The sequence below is a fragment of the Ochotona princeps genome, chromosome 7, assembly GCF_030435755.1.
Source record: "Ochotona princeps isolate mOchPri1 chromosome 7, mOchPri1.hap1, whole genome shotgun sequence".
Taxonomy (NCBI): Eukaryota; Metazoa; Chordata; class Mammalia; order Lagomorpha; family Ochotonidae; genus Ochotona; species Ochotona princeps.
In genome coordinates, this window is record NC_080838.1 from 44688416 (window position 1) to 44711138 (window position 22723).

General features: G+C 34.5%; 1 protein-coding gene across 1 annotated transcript in view; it reads left to right on the forward strand.

The window, feature by feature from the left end:
• The window catches only part of TACR3 (tachykinin receptor 3), a 62867-nt gene that overhangs the window by 9488 nt on the left and 30656 nt on the right, over window positions 1-22723 (forward strand). Inside the window, exons 2-3 of the mRNA XM_004594284.2 lie at window positions 3748-3936; window positions 7690-7840. Coding sequence (XP_004594341.2) covers window positions 3748-3936; window positions 7690-7840 — 340 coding nt within the window. The remainder of the gene's footprint in view (window positions 1-3747; window positions 3937-7689; window positions 7841-22723) is intronic.

Here is a 22723-nt window from a genome sequence, read left to right on the forward strand (position 1 = left end):
AGTGTGTTCTCAAGTCAACTTCAGCAAACAGGAAAATACACTTAACAAAATCAACCTTGGAAAAAGCCTCCATTTCTGATCTTTATTTTCTAGATTTTCAGGTTAATTAATACCTGTTGTCTCCCGCTGCACAATTAAGAATTTAAATCACCATCATTTAAATATTCCTTAATATTTGGAAATAGTGCTACCTGGTGGGTACAGTATTCTCTGTGAGCTTAAGGATGGCATACAAGAACTATCAGAAGCTACTATTTACTTAACATTAGGAGAGGGTGATGTGGTGGAAAACATAATTCCTAGTGTAATCAAGTAACTTAAAAAGTCTTCATACATAACATTGAGCACTTCCATTTACTTGGTGAGAACTGTTACCCTTATTGCATAGTGTAATATTTTATTATTTTCCACTAAAAGTTGTTAAAAAAAAACCCAGGTTTAGGAGAAAGCCAACCTATACTACATTATCCTGCTAAAATAGGTTGTTGATAGAAAGCCAAAGACAATACCAAAAGCACTTTACATTTTTTTCTAAAAAAAAAAAAAGATGTATTTGTTTGAAGGCAGAATTACAGAGAGGGAGAGGGAAAAAGAAAGACAGGATGAGGTAGAGAGATAGAGAGAGCAAGCTTGCATGTATTAACTCACTTGCCGAATGACTACGATTGCAAGGACTGTGCCAATCTGAAGTTAGGAGCTTCAAACAGGACTCCCATGTGGATACAGGGGCCTCAGTACTTGGACCATCCAAGGCTATTAGCAGGCAGCTTTGAAGCACAACTTTTAGGAATCAAGATGTACTTATGTGGGATGCCATTGCTTCAAACAGTGGCTTAACCTACTGCAGCACAGCACTCACCTCTCAAAAGCACACATTTTTAATCCTTACATAAGAACTTAAGCACAAAACTTTTTCTTTGTGTTCCAATCATAAGTAACTAAAAATCACTTTAAATGACTTTGACTTATCCTTACCATATAGTATTTTTCTACTCCATATCAGTTTCACTACATTCAGTCCATTTTAGGTTGATTATCTACTTATATGAAATAATTCTCGAATGTATAGAGTGGCATTTAATGTTATTTTAACAACATAATCATTTTTTGTATTTTACATTTGTCAAAGTCAAAAGAACCATGCCATTAAATTTGTCAGCCCTCCCAAACTCTAATAATCAACATTCAGTATTTATATTGGGGAGGCATTTTTTTACTTCCTACAGATGAGGAAGAATGTGTATTTATTTCTTTCTCAATTCACATCATATGATACTCTTTAATTCCAACTTTTTTTGAAAACAGTAGAATTTAATTCTTTTCATGACTGAATAATATTCCAGTGTGATTATGTTTGCAAATGTGTGTGTATCGTGTTTCCTTTTTCCACTCATCTGATGAGGGACTCATTGGTTGAGTCCACATTTCAGCTATCATAAAGAGTACTGCTATGTATATGTTGGAGCAGGCACTTTTTTGAAACAATGAATTTAGGTCTTTTGCTGTATATACCCAGTAGTGAAATTGCCAGAACATATGCCAAAGCTGTTTTCAGTTTTTTGTTTGTTTTTAAGAAACATCCACACTATTTTCCATGGCTACACTACATTCCCATCAACAGTGTGTGAGGTTCTGTTTATCCACATGCTCATCAACATTTGTTACACTCTGTTTGGTCATGGCCATTCTAACAGGGTAAGGAGATATCTCATTGTGGTATTGGTTTGCATTTCCCTTATGACTAATGGTATTGAGAATTTTTCGTACTCCTTCTGTTGAGAACTGTCCATTTTAGTCTTTCAGTTGCTTCCTAACTGGATCTTTTCTTGTTTTGAATTTTGAGTTTGAGTTCTGATATGTAATGAATACTAATCCCTTATCAGATAAGTGGTATTCAGATATTTTCTTCCATTCTGTTGGATGTCTCTCTATCACATCAAACAGAAGCTTCAGAAGCTTTCCTTTAATATATTATAATTTGCTTAGCTCTGATTTTGTGACCCATGATTTTTTAAGTTTTATCACCGAAAAACCATTGCCTATACCATGTCTTGAAGTGTTTGCTTGTAGACATTTTAGAGTTTCAGGTATATATTTATACATTTGATATAAATTGAGTTGATTTTTGTATATAATGAGAAATAGGAATCTAATTTCATTTTTTTACTTATACATGCCCACTTGTGTTGCTTAGGACATAAACCTACTCTGGAGATTCTAGGTCTGAACTCTGGTGAAGGGAGAGGGATAATGAACAGCTAAACCAACAACCTGAGGAAAGCTAATGGGATCACATAAAAGATTTAGACTGATCCCAGCATGATGACTCAATTGGCTAATCTTCCCCTTACAAGCGCTCGGATCCCATAAGGGAACTTATTTGTGTCTGTCCCGGCTACTCCACTTCCCATCCTACTCCCTGTTTGTGGCCTGCAGAAACAGTAGAGGGTGATCCAAAGTCTTTGCACCCTGCACCTGTGTAAGAGACCAGAAGGAAGCTTCTGGATCCAGCCTTCTAACTGGCTCAGCTCCAGCTATTGTGGCCATTTGGGGAATGAACAAGAGCTGAAATAGATTTCTCTCTGCCTTGCCATCTCTATATAAATCTGTCTTTCCAATAAAATAAATAAATATCTTAAAAATTTGTCTTTCTTTAAAAACATAAATTACAAAAAATCAGAGGGAATAGTATGCAAGATTTAATCATTTCTTCTCAAGTAGAGAGTATTTATCAAGGAAAATCTCAGTATTTATCTATTCATTTGGTATTCCCTTTGTAATGTTTGTCACATTTAAGCTTCACAATTTTAGTGAGATTATTCAGTTATCCATCTGCTTCATAAAGTGCTATGAAGGCCGTTTTTACTCACTATCACTACCACATTTTGTCTACCATACAAGGATCTCAGTGTTTCCTGAAGAAATGAATAGTGAATCAGGTTAGAAAATACAAAAATGCCATCCTGAAATTTTGTCATTTCTATTTTTACTAAAATATGTTTTTTTCTCCCTAATACACTGTTATCTTTTCCACGTCACAGCTTCCAACTTGTTAAAAAGCTGTACACTAAAAGCCAAATCTAAGATTATTTTTAGAGCCTCAGCTGTTGCATTCTATATCAACACTTTCCTGCATAGTAATGTAGTAGAAAACATGAAAATTTTCATGACGATAGTGAGTACAATCTGTGAGCTAACAGAAAGTTAAACTCTCAAATTTGATTTATTAATCCTTTTACCTGAAGCCTGAACTTAGCTCTTGCTGCCGTTATATGGATATGTGTCTACATACTTCACAAGAATTCTTCATCATTGTCAATTATGTACATATTATCCATTTTCTCTAGAACTTTGCAAAAGGTTAAGCAGCCATAGTAAAGTTTTGAGGTGTGGATCTAAAATGTTTTAAGCGCTTCTTATGTACCATTTCAATTCAATTCATCAGATACTTCTGAGTTTTGATAATGTGCTAGTCACAGTAATACATAATCATTCACTTCTAATAAGTGAGTGTTCTTATTTCTATTTTAAACACAATGAATGTATGCATATGAAAGGTCTAAGCAATGTCAAAATAGGATTTGAATTTATATTTGCTTGATTCCTAAGGTTATGCCATGATTATCATTCTATCCTGCTTCTGCACAACCAAAATCTCAGTTACTACATGAGAGAACTGTTGCCTTAGAAATTTCAGTTTAAACTCTAATAGGAAACCAACAAATGGTCTTGTTTGTGTTTATATAGGTATATGGCCATTATCGACCCCCTGAAACCCAGACTGTCTGCCACAGCTACCAAGATTGTCATTGGAAGTATTTGGATTCTAGCATTTCTTCTTGCTTTGCCTCAGTGTCTTTACTCCAGAACCAAAGTCCTGCCTGGACGTACTCTTTGCTATGTGCAGTGGCCAGAAGGCCCTAAACAACATTTCATGTAAGTTGCATTATGGTTTCAATTCAATTTATTAGATATTTCAGGAACTAAAATTTGGGAACAAGTAAGACATTGACATTTTCCTCAGGGTTCACATATTACACAGGAAAAGAAATACCTAAAAGACTGAACATCGTATGAACTACTACTTCGCACATTGACTTTAAATCAATACTTTAAAAGCTACCATAAAACAAGTCAAACATATGTAAGATTATAAAATTTGTTACTAGAAATGAAAAGACTTCTGTGCTCACTTTGGCAGCACATATACTAATTTTGGAATGATACAGACATGTAAAGATTTCTATGTAGCTAACACTCAAGAGTCCTGCAGTTAAGTGATAAATGCACTGTTAAGGAAAAAAGTATTATTGAGTGAGAAATCAGTGAGGAGGGAGGAACCAAAGCTCAGCAATGTACACCGCTCCTTTGGGAAGGTTGACAGAGGGGAAAAGATGTCCTGTTGGTTCGCTCAATTTTTTTTTTCTTAATTTGATTCAGTTTGAGCTCAATTTTTTCAGCGTTAAGAAAGTTGAGGTTGGAAAGGAAATGGAAATGCTATGTAATGGAAACTGCCATTTTATATTTTTTAGATGTCTGTTAAGAAAAGCAGAAAGGGTCAGAAAGCTCATTATGTAATTGATCCTATTTATTATTTTATTGTGGTCACAAATTTTATTCAATTGAATTCTTATATTCTAGGTTTTTTTAATCTATTTTTTTACCTTGAGCAATAGGTTCTGATATTCTATTGTAGCAGGGTGATGATGATAAGGCATTCTATAATCTTCTAAGAAACAAAACAAATTATTTTCAATGTTTTATCATTAAAAATGTTTGGATTTTTTTAGCATGTTTCAAATAATGATCATCTTAAATAGCATTTATTTTTTTCAATTTTGCCTGGAGTCCAAATTTTACAGAAAAATGCGAGAAGACATCAATTGAATGAAAGCTATCCATTACGTTAATAACTTGTATGAAAATATCATCACTCTCAAATTATTTACTGACATGTTTTTCCACTGATTTAAAACAAATACTTGGCTGTTACAAGTAATCAGGAATCAAACATTTGATGCTCACTTGGAAAGAAACAACTTGTTTTTGAAAGATTATAACGGACTATTTACTTTAGAAACTTCTGAAGATGGTGCAAGTCACATCAAATTTTAAAAAGTTCTGTTCAGAGAGTTATATCATGAAATGTCCTCATATTCCTTCATAATTGCATAATTATCATTTTAATTGACATAAAATAATGGAATTTAATTTGATAATAGATAATATTGTGACCTTATAACAAAATGTCCTCAAATTAATAATACAACCAACTGCACATGACATTGAACAAAATGGTTATGCATATTTTGCTTACTTTTCCCAAATCACAACCAAATAACTTGTGAATCCAATCTACCTCAGAGTTTCTCAATTTTTTTCAGTTCAATGAAAAACAGTCTATTCCAAATATGCATGATGTCACAGAAATGTATAGAATCATGCTACATAGGAAAAATACATCAGTTATTTTGTCATCCATTTTTCTCTTATAAAATATTTCATCAGTTCAGCTAAAGAATTACCAAGCACAATATGAAACAGAGAAAAGGCTTCTGGCCTCCATTTTAGGAAAGATGGACACTACACTTTTGTGATAGGTTTTCCTACCTGAGGTAAACACTAGCAAGGCAAACTGGTAGCATTTGAAATGTGACTACAGGTGAAAATGGTACATCTTTTAAAATTACAAAATAACCACTGCCCTATATTATGTCCAGAGGTCCGGAACTGTGATTCCCCCTGCTAACTTCATGTTCTTCAGGATGGTTCTAGCTATTCGTGTTTTTTTGTGTTTCCAGATGAACTTTTGAATCATTGTTTCCAGTTCCATGAAGAATGTTTTGGGCAATTTGATTGGGATTGCGTTGAATGTATATATTGCTTTTGGCAGTATAGACATTTTAATGATATTGATTTTACCTAGTACTGGCACAAAGATAGAGAGGAAGATCAATGGAGCAGAATAGAAACACCAGACGGGAACCCACACAGATACAGCCAAATAATCTTTGACAAAAAGACAAACGACAATCCAGGCAAATGGGAAGGTCTGTTCAATAAATGCTGTTGGGACAACTGATTGATAGCCTGCAGAAACCAAAAGATAGACCCACATCTCTCACCATACACTAAGATCAAATCTAAATGGATAAAAGATCTAAACCTACATCCAGAAACCTTCAAACTTTTGGAAGAAAATGTTGGAAATACTCTGCAAGATCTAGGGGTAGGCCCCGACTTCCTAAAAAGGACACCAAAGGCAATAGCAATCAAGACCAGAATAAACAAATGGGACCTCATCAAACTAAGAAGCTTCTGTACAGCAAGGGAAACAATCAACATAGTAAAAAAGCAACCCACAGAATGGGAGAAGATCTTCACGCACTAAGTAGGTGATAGAGGGCTAATCTCCAGAATATACAAAGAACTACAAAACACCAAAACACCAAAACAAACAAGCCACTCAAGAAATGGGCACAGGAAATGGGCAGACACTTCACAAAGGAACAAACCCAAATGGCAAATAAACATATGAAAAAATGCTTAAGTTCCCTGGCAATAAGGGAAATCCAAATTAAAACATCAATGAGGTACCACCTGATGCCAGTAAGACTGGCCCACATGAATAAAAGCACCAACAACACTTGTTGGCGAGGTTGTGGGATAAGGGAACCCTCCTCCACTGCTGGTGGGGCTGCAGGCTGGTACAGCCTCTATGGAAATCAGTATGGAGAACATTCAAACAACTCAAATTCAACATACGGTATGATCCAGCAATAGCACTCCTAGGAATATATCCAGAACACTTGTTTTATGAGAAACCAACATGCACTCCTATGTTCATAGCAGCACAATCAGTAATTGCAAAAACATGGAAGCAGCCAAAATGCCCATCAGCAGACGATTGGATAAGAAAGCTATGGTTCATCTACTCCATGGAATACTACTCAGCTATTAAAAAAAAACAAAATGCAGTTCTTTGTGGCCAAATGGGCCAAACTGGAAACCATAATGCTAAGGGAAATGAGCCAATCCCAAAAGGTTAAATACCACATGTTTGCCTTAATTTAAGATGATATGATGTTATGTATAACATGTTATGTATGTTATATGTTGTGTATAAACTAAAATTGAAATGTCAATGAGGTGGTCACAGAAGGTGGTTAAGAACTAGCATTTATTTTTAACATATTGGCTATTCATTACTATGTCAATTAATTCCATAATGATGTAAATTTTTACTGATGGTATGTTGGAGCTTTTAATTGATCGGGATGATACTCTGCTGGCTCTGTCTTCAGACCAGAGAGGGTATACCTAAGAAGCCATTGAACTTGACTGGACAATAAGATGCTGGACTCTATGTTTGGTATATGCTTGCAATGAGGGAATCTCAACTGAACTTGAACTATGGTTATGCAACAAGGTGGAGGAATCCACCATGGTGGGAGGGTTTGGGGAGGGGTGGGGAGAATCCAAGTACCTATGAAACTGTGTCACATAATACAATGTAATTAATGAATAAAAAATTATAATATAGAGGTAATATGGGGGTATTTTTGAAAATGTTAATTTTTCAATTTTTAATTTTCACATTTTTAAATTTTTTAAGACCAAAACAAATTCAAAGTAATGTATATTTATTCCAACAGATTATTTATCAATTGCTTTTCTTATTTCTTACAGCTACCACATTATTGTTATTATACTGGTATACTGTTTCCCGCTGCTCATCATGGGCATAACATACACCATTGTTGGAATTACCCTCTGGGGAGGAGAGATCCCAGGAGACACCTGTGATAAGTATCATGAACAGCTGAAAGCTAAAAGAAAGGTAGGAGTTTATGTAATTCACCTAGCATTTTCGTAAACTGTCACACATCAGAGAGACAGAAAACTTGGCAGTGGCACTTTAATATAATTGAGTATCTACTCCTACTCTCTATTCTTTGTTTTTTAAAATACATTTTTACTGATTCGATCTATGTCGGATCAGTTTTTTATGTCTAAAATAAATCTGGGCATATTTTTATGACCAATAAACACATGCAAAAGACTTATACTCACAATCAATCACTAAAATACTTTTTCATAATAGCCAAACTAACATTGAGCTGAAAACACACGTTACCCAATCGTATTCTTATACTTTTGCTTAAGCTCTTCAAAGTCATGAATATTATTCTTAGCTCTGAGTTAGTAAAACCAGGTGATGTTCACCCGTTACTTTGTGGGTGGGTAAATTTTTGTTTTAGACCTGTAATTAGGTGGGATACATGTCCTTGTCTAATTTTTCTAGAAAAGAAATGTTAAAGAGTTCCATCTTATGCTTATCTTCACCTCTCATGAAACAATATTAAAACCATGAAAAACAGTACTCCGCACCATTAACTGATACGTTGAATTCCTTTTCTAACCAACACTCCCTACCGCACTGGATACACACACAACATCTACAACCACAGGGCATGTTGATCCATTACATGGCAACCCTCAGTTTTCATTCCATTTTCTTCCAGGATTTGTCATCTCCGTTTGGGTGGAGTAAAACACTAGCACAGCTCAGGATAGGTGAATGTTGCCTTCTCCCAACCACCAGGCCAAGGAAGAACAGAAAATAAATGTTGCTCTGGCAAAGCTGAGTTTATTGTATTAGAATCTCCTGGTTAAATCTTTGTAGTAACTGAGAGGGATGGAGTCAAAGTAACACACTAACAGGGTCTTCTTGCCTGGGTCAGTTGATGGAGAATATTACAAAGTGGAACTCGGTGTGATTAGGTTTTAGCATAATGGTTTTAGAGGATATGGTAGAGTCCTGATGATAAGCAAATGATAGTCTTAGAAACTGTTTTGTTATTTTTCTAATTTTTTGGGAACAAGACTGTGTTTACAACAAATTGCTCTCTTATTTTTTGCCTGGTAAGGGTAGCTTTTTGCAGACATTGTTGTCAGTTCTCAAGTAAACAGAAAAATAGTTCTGTGCCTACTTCATAAAGTTTCTCCTTAGAGGGCTAGTGAAAATTCTGTCTTGTGTGTTTTTGAATATTTTTAACCTCAAGGTTGGTTTCTATAAGCCACAATCTTTGTATACTATCAGAATATCAGTCTTTTGTTGGAATACCTATTTCCTTGAAGTGTGACTTTTTAAGCACCTTTTGCAGAGTATTCTCAATTTCTCCACTTGAAATTGCTGAAATCTCACTTTAGACAGGATCCAAGTCCATAATAATTTTAAACTCTAATAATTTTTTAAAATTTTATAGAACAGATAGTCTCTGAGTGTGGGTACCTAAAGCATCTTTGAACTATGTATCTGTGGAGTTAACTGTATGGCTTGATGGAGTTAATGTTCCTTCAATGACACCCAGATGTCTATACTAGGTGCAGACCATGAATTCTGGTCTGTCTGAACCGTGAGGTAAGAATCAAGGTGACATCCAATTGAGTACAACTTTTATCAGCACAGGAAAAGCAATCACCATTACTATTAATGGAATCATTGCTTTATCTCCTCACTGCCAAGGTGATCAACTCCCAAGCTGAGCTCACAGTAGCCACAAACCCCACTCACCCATGCCAGCACATGAACCACACAGAATAGTTTCACAGTTTTCTGTGTGTTCACAGATCTAGGCACACAGCAAACATATACATATTCAGAACCAGCTACCCACCAAACTATGTACAGTTATAGAATTTCCACCCTCTTCCTGAGCAAGATTCCCACTGTCACAGGATGCTTTGGCTCCCGTTAGCCCTGTAAGTCTCCCCTGACTGCAGATAGCAGCAGTGTATCCAGCATCAGCTGCCTCTCAATGCTCTGTCTTACCAGCTTGTGTTGCCATGGCTCTCTTCAGGCCTATAGAACGGTGGGGCTGTGTACATAACTGCAGTCCCAAATAGGTGGGACTACATATTTGCAACCACCAAATCAACATTCCTGACTCAAAGTCAGTGGGGGAACATGAATTTATCCTTCTGACAGAACCACTTAATCTCATGCACCAGCACAGACCCAGGTACACACCACAGCCACTACTGCTGCAGACACATAGACTTCAATTACCTCATGTCATTCAGCCATTCCTGTAGGTCCAGGCTACCTTCATAATGTGGCTTTTTTCCCATAGAACAGGCACTTTATAGGAGAATTGGAGAAAGGAGTGTGCTCCTTCCCCACAGTCACCTGCAAGAACCCCTCCCTAACCTCTGTGTATGCAGAATCAGCCTGCAGAGTCAGCCTCGGGCGGGACATTCTACACCAGGCAAAGCCCAATGTGACTGGCTGCATGGTGTGATCTGACCTCTTTGTCCAGATCCACTGTATTCCTGAATACCTAGTGCTGTGTCTCTTACTTAAGGATGGTGAGCAAAGGTTCAATGTGAGCCACAGGCTGCCCCGCATGCCAGGTTGAAAGCAGTGTTTGCAAGTTTGATCCTCTTGTCTTGCTCTTGCTTTTTCACTGAAATTTCTGGCAGACTTCTGGAAATGCAGCTCTTCTTTCACTAGTTTCAAATTCCTTCCTGAGCAGTCCAAGTTGGATTTCATTTAGTTTCTAACCTCTTGCACATATTTTAAGACAATCTTCTTGGGATCATTTCTTAAAAATAGCTTTTGGATATAATTAAATAGTTGCCTGATTTTTTTTTCTGGATATTTCAGGAAGATATCTGCCTTTGCATTACCTACCTAATTTTTTGGTTTTTATTTGTTTGAGTTGTTTTAATTTTTTCATTCCAAAAGCTCAGATAAATTAAAATAGGCCCAGTGATCGTAGATTTCCTTCTCCAAATTTATGCAAGATTTTCCATGGAAGAAATAAAAATTCAGTCTAAGTGCTCATTTTATTCTTGAAAATAAAGTTTCATCGAGAATGGCAGCAAGAGAAGATATTTTATTTTGCCAGAATAAAACAAGCAAGAGTAATCTGTATAATACTTCTGATTCCATTGCTTTACTATTTCAAAGTAGAAATGATAACTCAAACTGGAAGTGTGACTCCTTTATAATATTTCATAAAAGCAAAACATTTCAAAGTCCCAGCCCATTTTCCTTCTTTTTAGCTTGTGTTATGAACTGAAATAACAGAAAATAGAATTTCTATTATTCCATAGACTTCTTATAATAAATCACCTTCCCCTTGGAATTCTTTCCTGGTTATTTATTGGTATGAACATCAGTATCTGAGAAGAGATGCCCTTTGTGTTGTCAGTATGGCCAATCTCCTGCTGTTTCCTTGAATACCTCTAATGTGAAACCATATATTCTGTCTCAGAACTGTTTGTGATGCGTACTAGAGATAAGATTGTTTAGGATATTTTAGGAATGTTTTAAGATTTTCCTCAACTATCTTTCTAAAATTAATACTTATTATTTTACATTTTTTTAGCATTTGCCATCTTTACTTCAAGTGTAGAGATACACGCAAATATATGCTCATATATACTATTTTCTCCAAAGCAAAAATTAATATCAGAGTATTAGAGTTATAGAAATAATCACAGTAGGAAAAGGATACAGACATTTACATGCTTTGAGTCAGTGAAGCGATATTAAAAACAAATTATACTACATTCATTTTGTATTCACAATATATCCACCATTAAACATATTACATATATTTATGTATCAGTTTATGATATATATTTTTCCATACATAAGAGAAGACATGATATTGTCTTTTTGGGTCTGGCTTATTTCAATTACGAAAATGATCCATCCATTTTGTTGCAACTGTCAGAACTTGATTATTTTTTATGATTAATATTCCATTGTGTGTTTGTGCATTGTGGAGTGTGTATGTGTGTGCATTTGCTTGTAGTCACATTTTCTTTAACCATTCATCATGTGATGGAAATATAATGTTGACTCCATATTTTTCTATTGTGAACTAATCTATGAATATGGGAATGTAGATAACACAATTGCAAAGCAAACCATCACATGAAAAAAATGAATTTGCTCTCTCCTCTTTCCCTGCCTCGTTCCCTTTGTCCCACTTCCCACTACCCCTCTCTTCCTTTCCTTTTATTCCTCTCTCCCCCGCCCATCCCTGTCACCTTTGCCTGCCTCTCTTCCTCTCCATGTCCCACTCAAGGAAATATTTACATGAAAATTAAAATTTATATTGGGGAAATGCCATAGACAATGTTTGTCTGAACTCGGAAATATGTTTTATACTCTTGTAATATGCTAGTGAATAAATTGAAGAAAAAGCAGATTGCTTGGGTTCCGCATTAATATTGGCTGAGTGCACATACTCCACCTGTACTGAAGAAGACACTCTCCATCTGGAGGGAAGATTTGCATTCTATACTAGCATGTTGAGATTTGATCAAAATAGAACTATCTACTCTGTGGTCACAATAATTAAATGAGAATATGCAGACAAAAACAGAATATTAGATGACTGAATTAGGAACTAGACAAATTGAGCACAACCACACACAACTGAGGCTGTACACACTGAGGTAATATGCTTCCATAGCTATTAGGAAAAGGAGGGTCCTGGATCATCTTCAGTTGTCTTCTAAGGCACATATGCAGGGAACTGGACAGAAAGTACAGCAGATGAGATTCCAACCAGGGCTCATGTGGGTTATTGGCTTCCCAAATGTCAGTTCAACCCACTGGGCAGCCCCTATTATTAACATCATATATCAGTATATTTATCACACTCCATAAAGCAAATCCAAACCCCCATACTTTAAAATCACAATTCCTTGTGGCACTCTACCCCTTCTAGCCTCTAGTAATTGGTACTCTTTGTTCAGATAGGTTTTGTTCCTAGCACTCATTTATGAGAGACAACAAGTGGTATTTTTGTTTTTGTGTGATTTATTTCACTTGGCTTGATGCATTCTGTTGCCATTAATGTCCTGTAGATTAAAGAATCTCCTTCCTTTTTATGGTTAGGTAACATTCCATTTATACATCCCTTACTTGAGTCAATATTTTGGCTTTTGTGAACATTCTTACTATTAACATGATGAAGCAGGTATCTCTTTAAAATAATAAATTAATATATTTTGGATTATTACTCAATAATTGGATTGCAGGATCATACAATAGGTCATTTCCTAGTCTTTAAACACATCTCCATAGTGTTTTACACATTGACTATACAAATTTACATTCCCACAGTGTATGGAGATTCACTTTCTCCACATCCTCATCAACATTTGTCACTCTTTTTCGTAAAAGAATTCTGATGAGTGTGAGATGATACTTGTAATTTTGATGTGTTCCATTGATTCACATGTAATTTTTACATCAATGTTATGCTATTTTAGCTACATAGCTTTCTAATGTGAGTTGAGATCAGGTTTAATCATGCCTCCAATCTAGTTTTTTGTTTGTTTTTGGTTTTTTCTTTGCTCAGGATTACTTTAACTTTCTATGGTTCCATATTAACTTTGGCTTCATTTATTTAATTTTCTTTTTTTGTGAAAAATGCCTTTGGTGTTTTGATGGTGACTGAATTGAGTCTGTGGATTGATTTAACTAGTATGGAATTTCCACAATATTAACTCTTCCAATACATGAACATGAACTTGGGGAGTTTTTCCATTAGTGTGTGTGTGTGTGTGTGTGTGTGTGTGTGTCCTTGATGAATAATTTCATCAGTGCTTTGTGATTCTCTTTGTAGAGGTCTTTCACTTCTCTGTTTAAATTTATTCCTAAATATGTAATTTTATACTAATTGTGAACAGGTTTTCCTTCTTTATTTCAATTTTAGCAAAATCATCCTTGGTATATAAAAATGCCATACTTCTGTGTTGGTTTTGTATCCTTTGAGCTAAACATAAAGTGGATCAGATTTAATACTTTAAAAAGGAAATAGGGTCCTAGATATCAATGACTTGTATTCAAATTCTTCTTACCATGAGCAAACGTGATTTTAGACACTTCTCTTTAACGTCCTTGTGATTTGTTTCTGGAAAATTTGGAAGTTTGAAGAATATTAATGTAAAAACCTTTATTAATTAAACTTATATCACAGGTACTTAGTCCTTGTTTTCTTTTTCACATAACATTTTGTACATTTCCCATAACATTTGTAAATTTCTCATAACATTTTCTCAATATGAAGAATCTAAAATTGAATGCAAAATGTATTTTAGTAAGTTGATACTTGATATTTTTCTCCTTTTAATTAATATACTATTAGAATAGCTAATATTTAAGCAAACTTATAGTCAAGGTAAACCATGAGTACTCCAGGATAAAATCAGCTTTTAAGTTCCCAAAAGTTCTATGCATTAAAATTATAAATGGCAAGTTCCTGTGACAATATGCAATTCTTGTATTAACAATTATAACCATGGGGAGATTTTTCATTTTTTATATTTAGTCTATAATTTTAAAATATTACTTTCAGAGAATATACATTAACATATGGTTTGATAACACATTTCGTTTTCTGTGTTTTGATATTTAATCCCATTTTATAATGCTAATCTAAACTTCAACATAATAGTTGTATTCTATTAGCCACTCAGGCATAGCAATTAAGAAACAATATGTACAGCTGCTTTTTAGGAAAACAAAGATTGGACCTGGTACAATGGCTCAACAGGCCAGTCCTTTCCATCGCAAGCACCAGCATCCCATATGGGCACTGGTTCATGACCCAGCTGCTCTACTCCTCCTATACAACTCCCTTTTTGCGGCCTGGGAAATCATCAGAGGATGGCCCAAGAGCATAAGCCCCTGCACCCATATGGAAGGTCTGGAAGAAGCTCCTGGATCCTGGCTTCTGGCTTCAGACCAGCCCAACTTTTGATGTTGAGGCCGTTTGGGGAGTGGGCCAATAGATGGAAAATTTCGCTCTGTAAATCTGCCTTTCAAATAAAAGTAAATCTTAAGAAAAAGAAACAGTAAAGCTTAAAGAGAGCTGATAGCCACTTGTTCCCTCCAGGTAGCATCTTCCCCAGCTTATGCTGCAATCTGCATTCAGTGCACTAACCTGTATAAGCTGAGCATTGACAGGAAGTACTGCTTGCTTTCAACCCTTTGATTTACGTATCCCTGCTCTCTGTGTGTGGCAGTTGGCAGGACTCAGTTCGAAAAGCCTAGAAAAGTTCTGTTTCTTTTAAAGAGTGGAAGTGATGAGAAAAGCTCCTTAGTTTAGGAGAAAATATCTGTAGAGCTCAAGTGCTCAACAATCACTTGAAAGTTTCTTATAGATTTTCCATTAGTGTTTCCCACTTTGTAATTACAGATCCTGTGAAGCTGGAACTGTGGATTTCTGACAGAAAATGAATTTCAGGATAGAAAATCTATATCAGTTGCTGTAATTCTCAACAGTTAAGGAATGCATTACATACACAGGCACACACACATTAAAAAAACATCAATTATTGTATATTTTATAAAATCACTATATTGATACATGATATTTAATCCAACTCTTCTGGGTGTTTCATAATGTAGTTGTTTGTTTAAGCTTAAATCTATCTTAAGTTTATTTGCATTAGCTATGGGATGTGCCTTGAGTTTTATTTTCCTCATGCTTCCTTTCACATTGTCTACACACCTTTTTATCCAGTAATCAAGCATTTTCAACACTAACTTAAAGTGCTATAAGTACTACATTATTATAATTTCTAATATATATCTGAGAATTAGCACTTCTTATTCTGCTAATATTATCTAGCTGATTATTTATGCATTATCACCACAATGGTTAATATAGAATGATAACTATGTTCTGAGAGAGGAAATTTATACTGTATTTGCTCAGCAATTTGTTAGCTGTTATTTATTTTACATGCAATATTTTAAATCATTTTTATTGAAAATTATAAAGAATAGGATTTCATTTATTAACTTTGAGATAATTAATATTTTATTAGGAAAATATGGATTGATGGCTGAGTAAATGAATGAGATTCCTTATATTACTCAATAGCATGTATTGTTTGGAAACAGGCTTGTAGTCATTGTGCTAAGTTAAAATATGGGTGCCAACATTTAACCTCAATTAATATAACCTGTATGAATCTCCGAACGGTTATAGTATCTCTACAATGAAGTGAATATAACAGCATACACTCATATGGCTACATAGAGATTAAATGAGGTGATACATATTAAATACCCACAAATTGCTGGCACATAGACTTGATCTCAGTATCATCTGACACTTTGGACGTTTCAGTGTGAACATAAATGCCGGTGTTGTGTAAGCCAGAGGCATCAGGTTGCCAAAAATGTGATATGTAATACTAGTCATTTATCTTTTTAAACAAAATTTGACTTAAATTTCATATTGAATCATAATCTGTAAATAAACTTTACATATGTAATATGTGAATTTTATATTATGAAGAAGGGAAATTGAGTTTCAAACATAGATAGCTGATAAGTGACAATTTGAAATTGAATTCTAGATAAGAGCTTTCAGGAGAGTATTGTTTTAGACAATTAGTTCCAAAGAGTAGGTACTAGAATGATACTTTATGTCTGAAAGTTATTCACAGTATATTAGTATACTCATATATTATTGTAATGGTCATCAAAAAAATCTACAAAACCCAAGAGGCTGCCTGGTAACAATTATTTTTCCCCCACTTAACAAATTGGCAATCTTAAGTACTGGAAAGGTGAAAGGTGCCCAAACTCACACAATTGATAATCATGAAAGCAATGTTCATTCCAGCTACAGAATGCAAAGCAACCATTCTTTCAACTACTATGCACTGTTAAATTGGCTTTATGCTGATTCAATCTCTTTTGAAGTTTCCTAATCACCAATCTATTATACATCCTTACTCCAGAGCAGTGATTTCCAAGATAATTTTCTGTAGTAATGGAAATGTTCCATGCTTGCAAAGTTTAACATGGCACCCCTTATCCACAGGTAGATTTTTAATAGCAAATAAGAAACCAAAATTGGTTCATTTTAATTATGTAAACTTTAATAGCTATGTTTGGTAGTGGCTACCAGATTGGGCAGTATTGCTCTAAAATGGGAATAATAAACTAAATCCAGTAGTGATCACATGCCAGTGAAATTCTAGTTGAATAGAATTATAAAGTCTACTGCTAATTTTATAAAAGTTCACATCCAATTATTTAACCATTTTTGTAATTAAATTCTGGTATTTAAAACATTTGCTTTTGAAAAGATGCTCAGGTTTCCTGACCATCACAGAGATACAAAAGAAAACCACATTGAAGTACCACATAACTCCAGTCAGATTGTCCTACATTCAGAACTCAACTAACACCACCTGCTGGCAAGGATGTGGGGAGAAAGGTACCCTCTTCACTGCTGGGAGTGCAAGCTAGTACAACTAATATGGAAATCAGTATGGAGAATGCTTAGAGAATTGCAAATAAACCTGCCATATGACCCAGCTATCCCACTCCTAGGAATATACCCAAAAGAAATTAAAACTACATATGAGAAGGGGATCTGTAATCCTATAGTTACAGCAGCACAATCTACAATAGCAAAGACATGGAAACAATCCAGATGCCCATCCAAACAGGAGTGGCTAAAGAAACTGTAGTACATCTACTCCATGGAATATTACTCAGCCATTAAAAAGAATGAAATTATACCATTTGCAACTAGATGGTCCCAATTAGGGACCAATATGCTCAGTGAAATAAGTCAATCCCAGAAAGAAAAATACCATATGTTCTCTCTAATACAAGGAATCCATCATGCAAATTGGAATGTATAGTGGTGGAGTAATGGAGACTATCATATCCAGATGTAAAGATACAATACAACATGCATCTCTGCTTCCAAACAAAAGATGTAAAGTGTTGGATATATCCAGACAATGGAATGATGGACTATCTGACATTGTACCAGCAACATCAGGGCACACTTAAATAGCAGACTGATGGAATTGTAACTCCTTATGAAGAGTTGTGACATTATGGGAAAAATCAATCGGGGGGGGGTTACAGTTTGGGGGAAGGAAATCCCAGACTACACAGAATTGTAAGATAAATTTCAAAAATAAAAATTAAAAAAATTTGCTTTTGTTTTAATGATTAACATATTATAAGACACAATATGTTTTATGAAGATGCATAATCTCTATCCATTGTGGAAGAATAAAACGCTAACTGGCACATCTGTCATTTCACCAGAGCTGCCATCATTTTATGTGGTAATAATTTTCATAAGTTACATTCGATATTTTTTAATCATACAAAACAATAATCAATACACTGTTCAATAAATCAAAAAAAACTTACTTCTCTCTGAAAACTTGTACCCTCTGACCAATGTCTCTTCTTTACTCTTTCCTCCCCTGGTAGTTATCAATCTACTCTCCACTTCTGTAAGACTGAAATTTTTAAATTTCACATGTAAGTGAGAACATGTGGAATTTGTCTTTTGGTGCTTAGTTTATTTAACATGGCACAGTATACTTTAGGTTCATCTGTGTTGTGGAAAATGACAGAATCCCTTGCCGTTTTTTCAGATTCAATAATAATCCATTTTTGTATGCCACATATTCAGCCTACTCATTCATTGGTATATATTTAAGTTGATTCCATATATTAGTGATTGTGAATAATTTTGAAGGAATAGTAGTAATCTCATTGATATACTGATTTTTATTTCTTTGGATATATTTGCAGAAGTGGAAATGCCAGTTCACGAAATAATACTCCTTTTAGTGTTTTTAAGACACATCCTTTTATTTTCTACAATCATTGTGTTCATTTAGACTTCCACCAGCAGGTTGCATAAAGGTTCCATTTTCACCACTTTTTGCCTTTATATGTTTTATTGCCATTCTAAAAGAGATGAGATCTGATTGTGCTTTTAAGTTCCATTTTCCTCATGATTAAGCAATGTTGTGCATTTTTCAAACACCACAGGAAAAATCTGGAGACAGCACATTACATGATTTAAAAACGCATTTACAAAGCTATGGTAATAAAAACCATATGTCACTGGAACAAAAACACATAAACCAATGGACCAGATGAAAAGCCCTGAAATTAGCATACACATTTACATTCAGTTGATTTTTAACAGAGACCCTAAGCATGTGCAATGCGGAAAAGATAGTCTATTTGGTAACTAATGATTCAAAAATTGGATAGCCACATACAAAAACAATAGTCACTTCATATAAAAATCAACCAAAAATGAATTAAATCATTAAATGTAATAATCTGAAACAACAAGAAAAAGCAATCGTAAGGAAGGCTTCCACAACATCTGTGTGAATAACGAATTTTCCAATTAGATCCTACAAGTACAAGCCATAAAATTAAAATTAGATGACTGTGATTATATCTAACTAAAATCATAGTAGCAAAGGAAGCAGTTAATTTAAAAAACAAAAAATCCAAAGTAACAGTTCTGAGCCAATATTTACAAACCATACATTGATAATGGATTATTGTTCAAAATATAGAAGTAACTCTTCTCAAGAAAGCATATAACTCGATTTTTAAGTTGGCATGAGACTGAATGACTGTTTTTCACAAGAAGGCATGCTAACAGCTAACAAGCATGTGAAAACATGATCAACATCGCTAATCATTATAAAAATTAACATTTTCCCTATTATCAATTCTTATCACATGTTTTGAATATTTCAAGTGAATTGTGCCATAGTAGAAACTTGCTTTGCAAGAAAAGATTCAGAGTAACTTCCTTGCCTTTCTGAGATCATACCCAACAAATACACACACATATTTATACCATCATATAAGGGGAAAGTACAAATCTTCATCCCTTATAACATACTGAAAACAGGTGTCTTGTAACATGCTGGAAAAAAAGTGTTCTTGTAATCTTTGGGTGAGGATAGATCGAGATAACATTCACAGATACAAAAATCTAACCTGAACTTACTTTGATCAACTCATGAGATAAAAATAGGCCTAATTATGATCACTAATTAAAGAATAATTCTTGTGCTAATTTTATAAGCACAGCTGCCTTTTATTGGTTCTTATTATAAGTCAAACATTTGACTGTTGTAGTTTATATAGATTAGCAAGCAGGAAGACACTATATTTATTTAGTGAAAGAAGAAATATAGTAATTATACACATTCTAGAAAATGTCTTCATCCATGTGTTATTTCTTGTATGTAGAAAACTACAGTTAAGTGATGCTTATTTAATAAAATTATATAAACACATATTCATGAATTCTGAATTCAAAGGCATTTAGAGGTTAAGCACATCAAAAGACAATTTCTAAGGCAAAATTATTCTCTACATTTAGCAATCATTGTAAAAATTCATTTGAGTATTATCAATCAAAAGTTACATTTAAATAAAATTCAAAAACTGATATTGCATTTACTTACACAAGTGAGGTTCACTAACGTAAAATGTATTTTTCTGTCATTAAAAACTGTAAATTTACCAAGTGTGTGTTATTTTTTCATTATGTTTAGTTCAGGAGATTTTGTTTTAAAAATCATTTAATACATACTGGAAAAATACATAAATTCTTAATAAATTCTTCTTGGCTAACATAACACCATCAATCACACTGATATTCAGTGGTGGTTTTATAGCAACTAAAACTACTCAATGACTGTTACATTTCCATTGTCAAATTAAGGTAGACAAACGTAAATGTAACCACTTTTTACTTTTTGAAAAAGTCTGATTTTGTGGATCCAAATAAGTGTGAAACTATGTATGAAGAAAGAAGGGCTGGAGTTGTGGGCGAAGAGTGATCATGACATACTGTAAAACAAAAAAGCAATAATGTTGTGGAAAGAGGACTGGGATTTAGGTACAGTGCTGTTCTCTGAGTTCATTGGATTATTTCTAAAAATAATATTGAACTGCCTCACATATTTCTCATAACTAAATAAGTGTGATTGTGAGTCATCAAATACTCATTCATCATTTAATGTGAATCAGGCACGTGCACAAGTGATTTTATTTAATCTCACATATGTAAAATACATTTCTATTGAGAGATATAAGTATGCTAAGCCTATAGCAAATTTCCTTCTTAGTTTCATGAGCTTGATTTTGGTTAGAGCCCAAAATTTCCACCTTTGGCCCACACAAGCAACCAAGTCACCCATATTACATTAAATGCAGAAAAGCTTAGAATTCTTTGTGGTTTGAACTTAAGTTGTATGCAAGTGGTATTATGTGCAATGGGATAAAGCCACGAAGTCCACACTTAAGGTCACTTCAACATGGAGTCCCTCAACACCAAAAATTATTCTCACAGTTGTGTTCATAGGTTCCTGACATCCCAAGCCCTACGCAGTTGAGTGAAAGGGAAAAACATTTTGTGCTTTGACTTAAATGTAGGCTAGTGTGTCACAGGACTGCTACTTCATGATAAAATATGAACATCACAGAAACATCAAACTTAAGAGTATTATTCCACATCATCATGCAGTGCTACGCTGTTCATTTTCAACCGTTCTGTCTGCTGCCCCCATAAACATGCACATGTAGTTATAGTGTATTTATGTGCACAGCAGCAGAATTCTAGATAGTAAAGCAAGGGTGTTGAAATGGAGCCTGAAACTAGCTCAAAATCTATGAAAAAAATCTCATTTCTAAAATGAAACACAATCCATGAGGTTCTACATTTAAAAATGAAAGTATTTTCTTACTTTAGAGATATATAATTAACAAAGTTGAAACTGAAGGGATCTACATGAAAAAAGGGATCTATGTGAAAATGTCCATCAGAATTTTATAACAGAAACAGAGAAATGAAAAAAATGGTATTTCAAGAATCAATTATTGAGAGGATAAGAGAATACTGACAGAAATGGAGAGCCTGGAGGGGGGGAGCAATTTTTTGCTGAAGAAGCTGAAATTCACTTTGAGAATCCAACATGGTTGAAATTGTTCATATGCAACTGCAATGGATATCAGTTTGTGTTGATGGATATGATAACTGCTGGTAACTTACAAGCAGAGCTCCATATCATATGTACTCTGATTAGAATTTTTCATAAGAATATTCTGTCCTGTGAATGGCACAAAACTGTGGATGTATGTGATATACCTGCTAAGTATCATGAGCACAAATTTTGCTCATCACTCACGGCCCTTTCCTCAAGTCTATACTCCCCCCGCCTCTGAGAGCCCAGTTAGAGAAGCAGAGAAAAGTTATTGTGACATAACTGTTGACAACTATCTATATTTGCTTCATTATTTCTTCTCTTATTTCTAAACAGAAGAAATATTTTCAACCAGTAAAGAACAAAATCAATAACACTTTCCCCTCTTTGTTACAGGTTATTGGCTAATACCAGGATAATAAGAAATCTTTTGAAAAAGATTATTTGATAATCTCTCATCTATTGCTATTTAACTTTGCACCATAATTCTATAGCCTATGTTAATAATAGTGAGCTGGTATCTAGCTTCTGACAGTTTTTCAGTAGAAGCTGCATCAGTGGCTATTTACTCAACATGGTGCTAGATTGATTTGTGCTGATTCATATTCAGATATATTCTGCATTTCCATTTTAAGAGACTGTTTGAAAAGAAGAAATGAGATTGGGGGGATCTATGATGATAAAAATATAAAAACCACTAACCTGGGGAATAGCTAAACATTCATGCATTAGGATGATGAAATCTAAGAGCAACTTTTCTTCAGATGCTGGTTTTATTTAGTTAATTGTTTAAGTTATAAGATTATATGCTTTGGGCCCAGCAGCGTGGCCTAGCGGCTAAAAGTCCTCGCCTTGAAGGCCCCAGGATCCCATATGGGCGCCGGTTCTA